Source organism: Rhinopithecus roxellana, chromosome 13 (assembly GCF_007565055.1).
Source record: "Rhinopithecus roxellana isolate Shanxi Qingling chromosome 13, ASM756505v1, whole genome shotgun sequence".
Classification (NCBI taxonomy): domain Eukaryota; kingdom Metazoa; phylum Chordata; class Mammalia; order Primates; family Cercopithecidae; genus Rhinopithecus; species Rhinopithecus roxellana.
The window spans coordinates 57,771,816-57,785,452 of record NC_044561.1 but is presented as its reverse complement, the minus strand read 5'-3'; the positions used below and the strand labels follow the sequence as shown (position 1 = coordinate 57,785,452).

The 13,637-nt window shown below is 50.9% G+C and overlaps 1 protein-coding gene across 8 annotated transcripts; it reads right to left on the bottom strand.

The window, feature by feature from the left end:
* Positions 1-1,465: 1,465 nt before the first annotated feature.
* Positions 1,466-10,546, bottom strand: LOC104667407 (glutathione S-transferase theta-1). Of its 8 annotated transcripts, none has more exons than XM_010369816.2 (5): positions 10,361-10,546; positions 7,214-7,301; positions 4,867-5,017; positions 2,173-2,349; positions 1,466-1,967 (listed from the first exon to the last, which is right to left on the bottom strand). In XM_010369816.2, exons 1-5 carry the CDS (start codon positions 10,470-10,472, stop codon positions 1,773-1,775), a joined length of 723 nt encoding a protein of 240 aa, XP_010368118.1. In that variant the 5' UTR covers positions 10,473-10,546; the 3' UTR covers positions 1,466-1,772. The 8 variants fall into 8 exon arrangements, with proteins under 8 accessions (XP_010368118.1, XP_010368122.2, XP_030770636.1 ...); XM_010369820.2 differs by lacking the exon at positions 4,867-5,017 and adding an exon at positions 8,483-8,591 and having other exon boundaries at positions 10,361-10,531; XM_030914776.1 differs by having other exon boundaries at positions 4,867-4,956; positions 7,214-7,272; positions 10,361-10,530.
* Between the last annotated feature and the right edge of the window lie 3,091 nt (positions 10,547-13,637).

Genomic DNA, 13,637 nt, shown 5'->3' with positions numbered 1-13,637 from the left:
AAAAAAACCAGTAAGGGTCATGTTCTGGGAGGTTAACTCAGCCAACTGTTGGGTCACCATGACTATAGCCAACAAATGTGGGATGCTGCTGGGCCCTGGGCTGTCAGATAAATTACTTTCCCCGAGAATTAGAAGGCTATAGGAAATGTCTTGTTTTTTGTTTTGTTTTGTTCTGGGTTTCTTTGCGTGTTTTTAGAGACAGGATCTTGTTCTGTTGCCCCAGGCTGGAATGCTATGGCTCAATCAGAGCTCACTGCAGCCTCGAACGCCTGGGCTCAAGTAATCCTCCTACCTCAGCCTCCCGAGTAGCTAGAACTACAGGCATGCACCACCATGCCTGGCTAATTTAAAAAAAAATTTTTTTTTGGCTGCACGTGGTGTCTTGGCACCTGTAATCCCAGCACTTTGGGAGGTAGAGGCGGGAGCATCTCTTGAGCACAGGAGTACAAGGCTAGCCTGGGCAACATGGCAAGACCCTGTCTCTACAAAAATAAAAAAATTAGCTGGGCGTGGTGGGTGCACCTGTTGTCCCAGCTTCTTAGGAGGCTGAGGTGGGAATATCGCTTGAGCCTGGGACCTCAAGGCTGCAGTGAGCTATGACTGTGCCACTGCACTCCAGCCTGGGCAACAGAGTGAGACCCCATCTCTGAAAAAATATTTTTTGGGGGAGCCAGGCGCAGTGGCTCACTCCTGTAATTCCAGCACTTTCAGAGGTGGAGACGCGCAGATCAGTTGAGGTACAGAGTTTGAAACCAGCCTGGCCAACATGGTGAAACCTCGTCTCTTCTAAAAATACAAAAATTAGCCAGGTGTGGTGGTGCATGCCTGTAATCCCAGCTGTTCAGGAGGCTGAGGCAGGAGAATCGCTTGAACCTGGGAGGCAGAGGTTGCAGTAACCTGTGATCGTGCCACTGCCCTCCAGCCTGGGCAACAGAGCAAGACTCTGTCTCAAAAAAAAAAAATTGTTTTGAACTCCTGGACTCAAGCAATCCCCCAACCTGGACCCCCCAAAGTACTGGGATTATACGCACGAGCTACCACACTCAGCCACATTTATTAATTTCACTCTTGGCAAACATCAGGGAGAAGCTGACCCAAACGGCCTGGGAAGGGGGATTGTCTTTCAGATAGAGACCAAGACTAGGGTTGGGACAGAGGAAAGTCAAATAAATCACACATTAGAGTTAGAAGCAGAGGCTCAGGCTGAGCCCAGGTTTATTATCCAAAATGAAAATGAAATGCAGTGATTAAAGGACACAGGATCTCAGTGTGCATCATTCTCTCTTTTTTTTTTTTTTTTTTTGAGATGGAGTCTCGCTCTATCGCCCAGGCTGGAGTGCAGTGGCCGGATCTCAGCTCACTGCAAGCTCCGCCTCCCGGGTTCCCGCCATTCTCCTGCCTCAGCCTCCCGAGTAGCTGGGACTACAGGTGCCCGCCACCTCACCCGGCTAGTTTTTTTGTATTTTTTAGTAGAGACGGGGTTTCACGGTGTTAGCCAGGATGGTCTTGATCTCCTGACATCGTGATCCACCCGTCTCGGCCTCCCCAAGTGCTGGGATTACAGGCTTGAGCCACCGCGCCCGGCCGTGTGCATCATTCTCATTGTGGCTTTCAGGCGGCTGTGGAAGACAGGGTAGGGATGGTGGCCTCGGGAGCTGAGGCGCTCTGGGACTTGGGCAAGTTTTAGGCAAGCCATTCCTGCTTTCTGGGCCATTAGAAATGAAAGTGCTTTGTGGACTGTTGAGGGCAGTGCAGGGGTAAGGCTTCCCAGCTCACTGGATCATGGCCAGCACCCAGGGCATCAGCTTCTGCTTTATGGTGGGGTCTGCAGGTGGGAAGTCCTTGGCCTTCAGAATGACCTCATGGGCCTCCTGGAAGAGGTCCTCCCCCACTGCTGCCTCCACGCGCTGCCGCCATGTGGCCAGCTTGGGTCGGCCTTCGAAGACTTGGCAGCCAGCACCCACAGGCTGTGGAGAAAAGGGGACAGAATGGGGATGGATGGTTGCGAGGGCAGGGATGGGCAGCATCTGATTTGGGGACCATAGATCTTCAGGAGGGGTTTGCACACACACTTAAGCACAGTGCTATAGCCAGGTGTGGCAGCATAAGCAGGACTTCAGCAACTAGCCAGGGCCCCCTGGCCTAGCGGGCCCACCTGCCCACAGCACTCACATGCATCAGCTCCGTGATGGCTACCAGGTCAGCTAAGGAGATGTGAGGCCCAGTAAGGAAGGCCTTGTTCTGGAGGAACTTGTCCTCGAGCAACTGCAGGGTCACATCCAGCTCTACCAGGGTGGCTGCCAGCGTCTGAGGAGATACTGGCTCACCCAGGAAAACAGGGAACATCATCTGAGGATTGGGCAGGCAAAGTCAGGAGTTAGTGGGGTAGAGAGTTAGTTTTGATTTGCATTTCCCTAATGATTAGTGATGCTGAGCATCTTTTTTTGTACTTGTTGGCCAAAATGAGAATATTCTCAACACATTGGGTTAAGTAAAATATATCAATTTTCTTTCTTTCTTTCTTTCTTTCTTTCTTTCTTTCTTTCTTTCTTTCTTTCTTTCTTTCTTTCTTTCTTTCTTTCTTTCTTTCTTTTCTTTCTTCTCTCTCTCTCTCTCTCTCTCTCTCTCTCTCTCTCTCTCTCTGTCTCTCTCCCTCTCTCTCTGTCTCTCTGTCTCTCTCTCTCTCTCTCTCTTTCTTTCTTTCTTTTTTTTGAGACGGAGTCTTGCTCTGCTGCCCGGGCTGGAGGTGCAAGCTCCACCTCCCAGGTTCACGCTATTCTCCTGCCTCAGCCTCCCGAGCAGCTGGGACTACAGGTGCCCGCCACCACGCCCAGCTAATTTTTTGTATTTTTTTTTTTTTTAGTAGAGACGGGTTTTCACCTTGTTAGCCAGGATGGTCGCAATCTCCTGACCTCGTGATCCGCCCGCCTCGGCCTCCCAAAGTGCTGGGATTACAGGTGTGAGCCACCGCGCCCAGCCTTACTTTTTTTTTTTCTTTTAAGACAGTGTTTAGCTGTGTCACCCAGGCTGAAGTGAAGTGGTACCATCTTGGCGCACTGCAAACTTTGCCCCCAGGGTTCAAGCGATTCTCCTGCCTTAGCCTCCTGAGTAGCTGGAATTATAGGCGCAGGCCATCAAGACTGGCTAATTTTTGTGTTTTTAGTAGAGACAAGGTTTCCCCATGTTGACCAGGCCGGTCTTGAACTCCTGACCTCAGGTGATCTACTGCCTCAGCATCCCAAAGTGCTGGGATTACAGGCATGAGCCGCTGTGCTCGGCCTCTTTTTACTTTTTAATTGTGCCTACTAGAAAGTTTAAAATTACGTATGTGGCTCACATTATACTTCTATCAGACAGCACTTGACTAAATGAACTAAATTCCAGAGAGGCATAACCCATTCCTAGATGAGCTACTTTCATTCCAATTTCATTTCCTTGGACCCCCAAGCAGGCAGGGAGAAAGACTGCCACAGGCACAGGCTTTTCTGACTGAGCAGCAGTTTGGGAACTGGGGACAGGGCTGAAAAGCAGAGAGATCTTATACGCAACATAGTAGTCGGTGATTAGATTTTAAAGCCATGCTAGACTGAGCTAGTGACCTGATCTCACATTCAAGATATCTGAAACCAAAGATAAACTGAAACCAACTAAACCTGCAACCCAGCCCACCTCCTGATTAGCTAGAAGAGAACAACCTCGCATCCTGGTTACCTGACAAAGGGAAGTGCAAGCCCTTTCTTGGGGGTATTTATTATGCAATTCAATCTCTGTTCTTCTTTTATCATAATGTCTGGCACACAAGAATACATCATGAGGCCGGGCATGGTGGCTCACGCCTGTAATCTCAGCACTTTGGGAGGCCGAGGTGGGAGGATCACCTGAGGTCAGGAGCTCAAGACCAGCCTGGCCAACATGGTGAAACCCTGTCTCTACAAAAATAGAAAAATTAGCCGGACATGATGGCAGGTGCCTGTAATTCTAGTTACTTGGGAGGCTGAGGTGGGAAAATTGTTTGAACCCGGGCGGCGGAGGTTGCAGTGAGTCAAGAAGATCACGCCATTGCACTCCAGCCTGAGCAATGGAGTGAGAGTCCGTCTCAAAAAAATAAAAAATAATAATAATACATCATGAGACAAGCAAAGAAGCAGGCAAATGTGACCCATAATTAAGAGGGAGAAAAAACAATCCATAGAAATAGACCCATAGGCTGGGTGTGGTGGCTCATGCCTGTAATCCCAACACTTTGGGAGGCCAAGGAGGACGAATCACTTGAGGTGAAGAGTTCAAAACCAGTCTGGCCAATATGGTGAAACCCGGTCTATACTACAAATACAAAAAATAGCCAGGTGTGCTGGTGGGTACCTGTAATCCCAGCTACTCAGGAGGCTGAGGCAGGAGAATCACTTGAACCTGGGAGGTGGAGGTTGTAGTGAGCTGAGATCGCGCCACTGCACTCAGCCTGGGTGACAGAGTGAGACCCCATCTCAAATAAACAAAACAAAACAAAACAGATCCACAGAACACCTACGTGTTGAGATTAGTTGACAAAGATTTTTAGGTAACAGTGATAAATATGTTAGAGAATTTAGAAGAAAAGACAGATAAAATGGATAAACAGATGGTGAATTTCAGCAGAGAAGTGGAAATTCTAAAAACAACCAAATGGAATTTCCAGAGTTGAAAAATACATATCTCAAACAAAGAATGTATTGGATAGGCTTAATAGCAATTTGGCACAACAGAGGAAAGAATCTGTGAAGGCAAAGACAGGTCAGTAGAAATAATCCAAAACTGAAAAGAAGAAAACGGTGCCTGAGCACTTTTGGGGAATGTTCTCGCTGCCACCCCCAACACTCCTAGCCTCACCTTATGCCACAAGGCCCGGAGGCAGCTTCTCCGCAGAGTCGTGTGCTGCCATGCCAGGTACTCATCCACACGGGCACGGGCCTGCAGGTCCTGAGGGTACCAGTAATCAGGGACCTTATATTTGCGCGTCAGGTAGAGCAGGATGGCCACACTGTGGGTGTGGGGGAGTCACGATAGGTAAGGGAAGGGCACTGTGCTGGGTATTCTATACGTAGTTGTTTTTGTTTTCTTTTGTTTTTGTTTTTTTGAGACAGAGTCTCACTCTGTCACCCAGGCTGGAGTGCAGTTGTGCGATCTTGGCTCACTGCAACCTCCGCCTCCGGGTTCAAGAGATTCTCCTGCTTCAGTCTCCCAAGTAGCTGGAATTATAGGCGCGTGACACCACACCTGGCTAATTTTTTGTGTTTTTAGTAGAGACGGGGTTTCACCCTATTAGCCAGGATGGTCTCGACTCCTGACCTTGTGATCCACCCACCTCCGCCTCCCAAAGTGCTGTGATTACAGGTATGAGCCAAAGCGCCCGGCCTTTTTTTTTTTTTCTTTTTTTTTGAGACAAGGTCTTCCTCAGTCACCCAGGCTGGAGTGCAGGGTTGCAATCTCAGCTCACTGCAGCTTCACTTTCTACAATAATGCACCACCGTGCCTGGCTATTTTTTTTTTTTTCTTTTTTGTAGAGATGGGATCTTACTGCATTGCCCAGGCTGGTCTTAAACTCCTATCCTCAAGCAATCCTCCAGCCTTGGCATCCCAAAGTACTGGCATTACAGGCATGAACCACTGTGCCCAGCACACTTCTTTAAACTTTCTGACAATTTGCCAAAGTATTAGCCTCATTTTCCAGAGAAGAAAACCAGGCTTAGAAAGGCAGAGACTTGCCCTAGAGCACACAGCTCTTAATGGTAGAGCTGAGAATCTTTCTGAGGCTATACCCAAGCTTTTCTTACCACCAGGCAAAATCCCACAACAGAATGTCTTGCCAAATGCTTAGAGACAGTTTCTGATCAGAGAATCAGAGAGAGCTTCCAGGAGGATGGGTCATCAAAGCTGAGTTTTAAAGACGCTCAGTTCTTTGCATTCTACATCCACTCTCATCCGCTGGGATTCCGACCAGCCTGTGACGGCCTGATTGTTCAAAAAGGCTCCCATGTCCTTTTGTTCTTTCTATCATTCTTTCTGCCAAGAACCCACTCCTATCTAAGCCGACTGAGGTAGTTTGGCTCCCTAAAGCACCACTCAGGAAACACTCTTGCAGCTGCAGGATCCTAGGAAAACAGAACAGACAAGGCCCCCTGGCACTCTCCTCCTTCCCTGGGTTTTGAGGGCTGCCATGGTGATGGGATAGACCTGGAAGGACACAGGATGTGTCCATTTGGAGACACAGAAAAGCTTTCAGGAACTTGGGGTTTCCCAAGGGTTGGGCATGCAGGCCAAAAGGGCAGAAAACCTCTGTATCTGCCACTGGCCCATATTCTCTATTAAGCTGGGGCTACACCCATGTCCCAGCTTAACAACTCCATTGTCTGTGCAGGGTGCCCAGGAGCTCCTTTTGCTCCGAGCCAGTTGTTCAAGCCATCTCTGAGGAGGGCTGCAGGTCCCTGTGAGCCACAGACCTCCTGAAGGTGAGAGCAGTGGCAGAGAAACGCAGAGATTGCACATTGACTCTGGCTGGTACCTGGGGGGCACAATGCTGAGTAACACAAGGACTCAGGACACCTGGGGCACCAGGAAGGAAGAAGGTCCCTGGCAGAATGTCAGAGGAATTCATTGGAGGTGCATCCATCCTGAGATTTCAGAGATGAGCTCTAAAGCACAAACTCCAGGTTCTTCTTGTTATGGGTAGGGTGACTCTGGTGACAAAAGGGGCAGAACTGGGGAAAGGTTGGCCTTTCCTGAAGAGGACTCAACTTCTTGGGACCTGCTGTGATGTAAGACGTCCATATCTGGTGGCTGTCCCATGGGGGAGACCCATCCCGGGAAGCTGCAGCCCAGAGATGGAGCCACCAGGCAGCCCAGATGCCACTGAGCCATCGCCACAGAAGCTTGGCCAGAGGACTGCCCCATGGTGGGCAAAGCTGCCTTCCTCCACTGGCCTGCCCTGCCTCAAGGATACTCTCACCAGCAACCAAAGGACTGGTGTGGAAGTAAAGTAGATGTTTGCTTTTCCAATCATCAGGGTGAACTGGAATAGCAGGAAGCCAGGGGCCCGGGGTCCAGTACTGACTCTCTGCGGGATGCAGGGCACAGAGACTCTCTGCCTCTGAAGGTTTTAGTTTCCTTGTCTGTGAAATACAAGGTTAGAGTAAGATGGTTCCAGCAGGCCTGGCAGCAGCCCTAGGGTCCCACTTACCTCTCCGTCAAGGTGAAGTCCCCATCCTTCAAGGCTGGCACCTTCTTCAGGGGGTTCACCTGGGCAAAAGCATCGCTTAAGTGCTGACCTGGGAAGAATCCAGCATAGTGGGTGGTGGGAGGAGAACGCTGAGCCCGCCATGGCCTGTGCCCCTCCCTGCAATGCTCAGGCCCCAGTTTCATAGCTCTTCTTCCCACCAGTCTGCACTCCTGGTTGGCAAAGACTGGAAGGGCCCCTGCGCGAGGAGGAGGCGGCCACTCCACTGGCTGGTACAAAATAGACAACGCCCCTTGCTAAATCCTGTAGGCACAGCCTCCTTCCGCAGCCTGCCCCACTGCAACAGAGCTCACTGTGCAGGGTGTGGTTCCTGGACCTTTGCATGCACCCTACCTACCTCCTCTTTCCACTATTGCCAGCTTCATGAACTTACAATCAGAGCGTCCCAAGCTGCAGGATAGGCCACCTGAGGGGACTCTGGCTTACTACCTTGTCCCTTCCACCATTAACTCTAAGGCAGGGTCATGAAACACAGAGAAGTGGCCTTTTTCTGGTATCTACCTACTTAGAAGCAACTTCTACTGGCTCCACCATGTCCCTTTGTTCACCCTGCCCTGGGCATGGTGGAGCTGTGTGTAGCATACCTGCTACCACCTCCCGTACCCTGACCTTTTATTCCCCTTACAGATGGGGTCTCGCTATGTTGCCCAGGCTGGTCATGAACGACTGGCCTTAAGTGATCCTCCTACCTCGACCTCCCAAAGTGCTGGGATTACAGGTGTGAGCCACCATGCCCAGCCTGCTACTGTCTCTTTACCCTCCCTTCAGACTGTTCCTTCACCAGGAACACCCTCCTCTCTTTCCTAGTAAAACATGCTTTCCTCTGCACCACTATATTTGACAACCAGCTTGGACGTCCTCTTGCCTCCCATTCCCTTTCCTCTGCCCCATACTCTGCAGAGGAAGTCCTTGTGCAGGACAGTGGGCAGTTTCCAGTAGAGACTAGGTGGAGAAGTTTCAGGCAGAGGGCCAGCCATGGAGTGGGAGCCCTGGGCAGAAGGCTTAGCCAAGTAGAGTCGCCTTACTTGCCCAATTAGCCATACCTGGGTTCTGCTTCCAACCCCTCCTACTACCCCAACCCGCACTGGGCCTGGGCCTGCCAGCTGAGTCCTCAAGGGCCTTGGAGGCATGCCAGAGAAACAAAACGGTGTAGGACTCACCAAGCCCCGGGGTCCCCCTTCTGCTCCCAGCATACCCCCTGGGGCAACCTACCTCCCCAGCAGGAACAAGAGGCAGAGGACAAGGTTTTGGGAGGCAGAGGTTGCAGTGAGCTGTGATCCTGCCACTGCACTCCAGCCTGGGTGACAGAGCAAGACTCCGTCTCAAAAACAAACAAACAAACAAACAAACAAACGAAATGCCTTGGGCCAGGCACAGCAGCTCATGCCTGTAATCCCAGCACTTTGGGAGGCTAAGCTGGTGGATCATTTGATGGCAGGAGTTTGAGAACAGCCTGACCAAAATTGTGAAATCCCATCTCTGTTACAAATTAGCCAGACATGGTGGCACACATCTGTAATCTCAGCTACTCAGGAGACTGAGGCAGGAGAATCGCTTGAACCCGGGAGGCGGTGGTTGCAGTGATTCGAGATCCATGCCACTGCACTGTGACAGCAAGGGCAAGACTCTGTCTCAAAAAAAAAAAAAAAAGAAAAACAGAAAAAAAAAAGAAGTAGAGGACAAGGACAAAGTCAGAGGCAAAACAGGAGGAGCAGAGGAAGGAAGGGACAAAGAGGAACCCCAATGCAGACTGGACGAGTGCAGAGGGCAGGGATGGAAAGTCATGTCCTGAGCTGTTTGCTGTTGCAGAATCTCAGCAGCTGGGCCACAAAGAAGGGACTTTATCCTGTCCCAGTCACTACACTTGGCACCCTTAACCTCTCTCATCCCGCCTTTCCCTAGGCCCAGGTCACACGCGTTTTCATTTTGTTCCTTATTTTTATTTTTTTTTAAGATGGGATCTTGCTAGAATGCCCTGACTGGAGTGCAGTGGCTATTCAAGGACACCATCATAGCGCCCTGCAAGGGGAGCCCTGACAGACCGCACCTGGAAAATCGGGACACTCCCACCCTAATACTGCGCTTTTCCAACGGCCTTAGCAAACGACACACCAGGAGATTATATCCCGCGCCTGGCTCCGAGGGTCCCACCACTGAGCCCAGCTCACTGCTAGCACAGCAATCTGAGATGAACTGCAAGGCGGTAGTGAGGCTGGGGGAGGGGCATCCCCCATTGCTGAGGCTTGAGTAGGTAAACAAAGCGGCGGGGAAGCTCGAACTGGGTGGAGCCCCACCGCAGTTCAAGGAGGCCTGCCTGCCTCTGTAGACTCCACCTCTATGGGCAGGGCATAGCTGAACAAAAGGCAGCAGAAACTTCTGCAGACTTAAACGTCCCTGTCTGACAGCTTTGAAGAGAGTAGGTGGTTCTCCCAGCACAGAGTTTGAGATCTGAGAACGGACAGACTGCCTCCTCAAGTTGGTCCCTGACCCCCGAGTAGCCTAACTGGGAGCCACCTCCCAGTAGGGGGGTGACTGACACCTCATAAGGCCAGGTGCCCCTCTGAGGCGAAGCTTCTAGAGGAAGGATTAGGCAGCAACATTTGCTGTTCTGCAGCCTCCACTAGTGATACCCAGGCAAACAGGGTCTGGAATGGACCTCCAGCAAACTCCAACAGACCTGCAGCTGAGGGTCCTGACTGTTAGAAGGAAAACTAACATAGCGCCCTGCAGCCTGGAACTCCTGGGCTTAAGCGATCCTCCCACCGCAGCCTCTGGAGTAGCTGGGACTACGGGCGTGTGCTCCTGCACCCAGCTGTGCCGGTTTTTGTCCTCCGGTCTCGCTTCTCTTCATGATCCAAACCCCTTTATTTGGCCTTAGGGGAACCCCGTGGTCTATTCCGTGAGACCGAGCAGAGTTTGGGGGAGCCCCCACTCTTGGATCTCCCTGCTGGCTCTTTCTCCGTTCGGTCTCCAAACCAGACCAGCAAGGGCCCCAGGAAGAAGGTGGCGCCGGGAGAAGTTCCCTAAGCTATGTATGCCTACCTGTCCCTTCCTGACTTTTCAGTTCCCCAAACCTGAGGCCAGAGCTACCTTTAATCAGATCCACGACGCGCAGCTCGAAGGGGATGCCGTTCTTCTTGGCGAAGATGTAAACAGCGCGGCAGGGCTGGGACAGCAGGTCCAGGTACAGCTCCAGGCCCATAGCGGGGACAGACCGACCAGACAGGAAACCAGCAGGAGAAAGCAAACTCCAGTGCCAGGACTCGGGTCTCGGACCTCAGACCACGCCCCTGCGGCCTCGCCCCCCGACCGCGGGGCCCTATTGGGCGGCTCCGGCGCCTGGGGACGCTGTTTAGTCCAATCGCGGGCGGCGGGCGGCCTGTCGGACGGCTGGGCCAGCCTGGCTCCTGCCGGATCAGGGCGGGTGGCCAAGAGACGGTTGTCCTTCAGGGGGATGCACAGAGAGGCCCCAGTTCCATCCCTTTCGTTCCTGGCTCTCTCATTTCACTTAGCATAATGTCTTCAAGGTGCATCTGTGTTGAAGCGTGTGTCAGAATTTCCCATCGTCCCCATTTTAGAGGAGGAGATAAACACTGAATGATTATAGACCCAGAAAGTCTGGCTCCAAAGTCCATCCTCTTGGCTCAACACTGCAGAGTCCTTGGTGCCAGCAAGTGGCAAAGCCTCAGGGCTTACGTTCAGTGTTTTGTGGCCACTCGCTTCACTCCAGTCGCACTCCCTGGAATGTGACAACCTTGGTCTTCCTGCCCCTGCCAGCACAGTGCTATCCATCGCATTCCCTGGGTTTATTTCTTCCCTTCTCCAGGCCTGTGTTTCTCCATCTTTAAAATGACAGGGAAGCTAGAGCCCTCCTAAGTCCTTGCAAGTCCACACCCCTAAATTCATCTGCCAAGTTGTAAGCCCAGACCTGCCCCTTGCTGCCAGGGAGCCCCCCAAGGCCTACCATGGAGTCTGTCAAATAGTATGAGTGTCACATATCACTTTCTTTTTTATTTTTTTATTATTATACTTTAAGTTCTAGGGTACATGTGCATAACGTGCAGGTTTGTTACATATGTATACTTATGCCATGTTGGTGTGCTGCACCCATCAACTCGTCAGCACCCGGAGTCTCGCTCTGTCGCCCAGGCTGGAGCGCAGTGGCCGGATCTCAGCTCACTGCAAGCTCCGCCTCCCGGGTTTACCTCATTCTCCTGCCTCAGCCTCCGGAGTAGCTGGGACTACAGGCGCCCGCCACCTCGCCCGGCTAGTTTTTTGTATTTTTTAGTAGAGACGGGGTTTCACCGTGTTAGCCAGGATGGTCTCGATCTCCTGACCTCGTGATCCACCCGTCTCGGCCTCCCAAAGTGCTGGGACTACAGGCTTGAGCCACCGCGCCCAGTCCACATATCACTTTCTAAAACAAATCCCACTGAAAGTGTGTCAGCCAAAGCATAATGTTTTCTAGAGAATAAGGAACATTTCTGCAAAGAAAGTGGAAGTAATAACTATTTTATTTTATTTAGATAGAGTCTCTCTCTCTCGCCCAGGGTAGAATGCAGTGTTGTAATCACAGCTCACTACAGCCTCCAACTCCTGGGCTCAAGCCATCCTCCCATCTCAGCCTCCCTGAGTAGCTGGGACTACAGGTGCGCACCAAGACGCCCAGCTATTTTAAATAATTTTTTCTGTAGAGGCAGGGTCTCACTATGTTGCCTAGGCTGATCCTCCCACCTCTGCCTACCAAAGTGCTGGGATTACAGATGTGAGCCACGACAGCTGGCCAGTAATAGTGATTTTTTAACTGGAAAAAAATTAAGGAAATATGAGAAATTCAGATTTCCATGTTAAAGTTTTGAAAGGAGGTAGACACTCAGAGAAGGCAATGGCTGCCTTATCCTCACCTCTGGATAACTTCAGTCAGAGGCCCAAGGAGGAGCTGTCAGGATTCTGGTCCAAGGCTCAGCCTGTCTTGCAAGTTCAAAACCTAATTTGGGGTGCGAGTGGTGGCTCGTGCCTGTAACCCCAACACCTTGGGAGGCTGAGGCAGGTGGATCACCTGAGTTCAGGAGTTTGAGACCAGCCTGGCCAACATGGTGAAACCTTGTCTCTACTAAAAATATAAAAATTACCTGGGCGTGTTGGCATGTACCTGTAATCCCAGCTACTCGGGAGGCTGAGGCAGGAGAATTGCTTGAACTCTAGAGGCAGAGGTTGCAGTGAGCCGAGACTGAGCCATTGCACTCCAGGCTGGGTGACAAGAGGGTAACTCCACCTAAAAAAAAAAAAAAATTAATTTGGTCCGTGTTTCAGGGCTCATCATTTTCTTTGGGTCTGACTCACATAAACCAACTCACAAAGGCTGTATTTATTAATTTATAGAAAACAAGATAAAAGTGAAAGTGTATGTGATTTTTTTTTTTTTTTTTTTTTTGACTTAGCCTCTCTCTGTCACTCAGGCTGGAGTGCAGTGGTGCAATCTCTGCTTACTGCAACCTCTGCCTCACGAGTTCAAGCGATTCTCGTGCCTCAGCCACTCAGGTAGCTGGGATTTCAGGTATGTGCCACCATGCTCAGCAAATTGTTGTATTTTTAGTAGAGACAAGGTTTCACCATGTTGGCCAGGCTGGTCTTGAACGACTGGCCTCAAGTGATCTGCCAGCTTCAGCCTCTCAAAGTACTGGGATTACAGGCATGAGCCACCATGCCTGGCCTGGAAAAAAGAGAAAAGTCATTTAGACAGAATGCTCCCAAACATTGCTCAGTGCTCTCTTGGCTGTGTAGTCTCCTAGAAAGCCTCGTGGGTGTTACTGGCCAAGACCAGGTCTGTTCTGTCCATGCACAGTAAATTAATTATCGTGACACGAGTTTTGCAAAAGAGAAAAGATTTATTCACAGGGCACCAAGCAACGAGGTAGGATAACAGCTCTCAAATCCACCTCCCTGAAAATAAGGCTTAGGGATAAGCCTTGCTTCCAAGCAACAGAGCACAGACCCCAGCCACACTCAAGGGGAGGGGGCTATACAAGGACGTGAATATCAGTCTGCCTGCCTCGTGGGCCTACAAACGCAGCAGGGCCATGCACTTGGTTTAAAGCTTTGCTGTTGCCATCTTGACATTCTTAACAATTTAAAAATAAGGGTCCCCACATTTTCCTGTGTAGCCAGTCCTGTCCAAGGAGTCCGAAGAGCTCATGAGGGTGGACAAGGCACTGTCTGCTCTGGGCAGTGATGTGGCCACTAACAGCTGTTCTCCCGTCTCCCAGCCCTACCCCAGGGCCACACCTTCCCCTGGTCTCTCACATTCTTTTTTTTTTTTTTTTTTTTTTAAGACAGGGTCCTGCTGTTGCCCAGGCTGGAGTGAGTG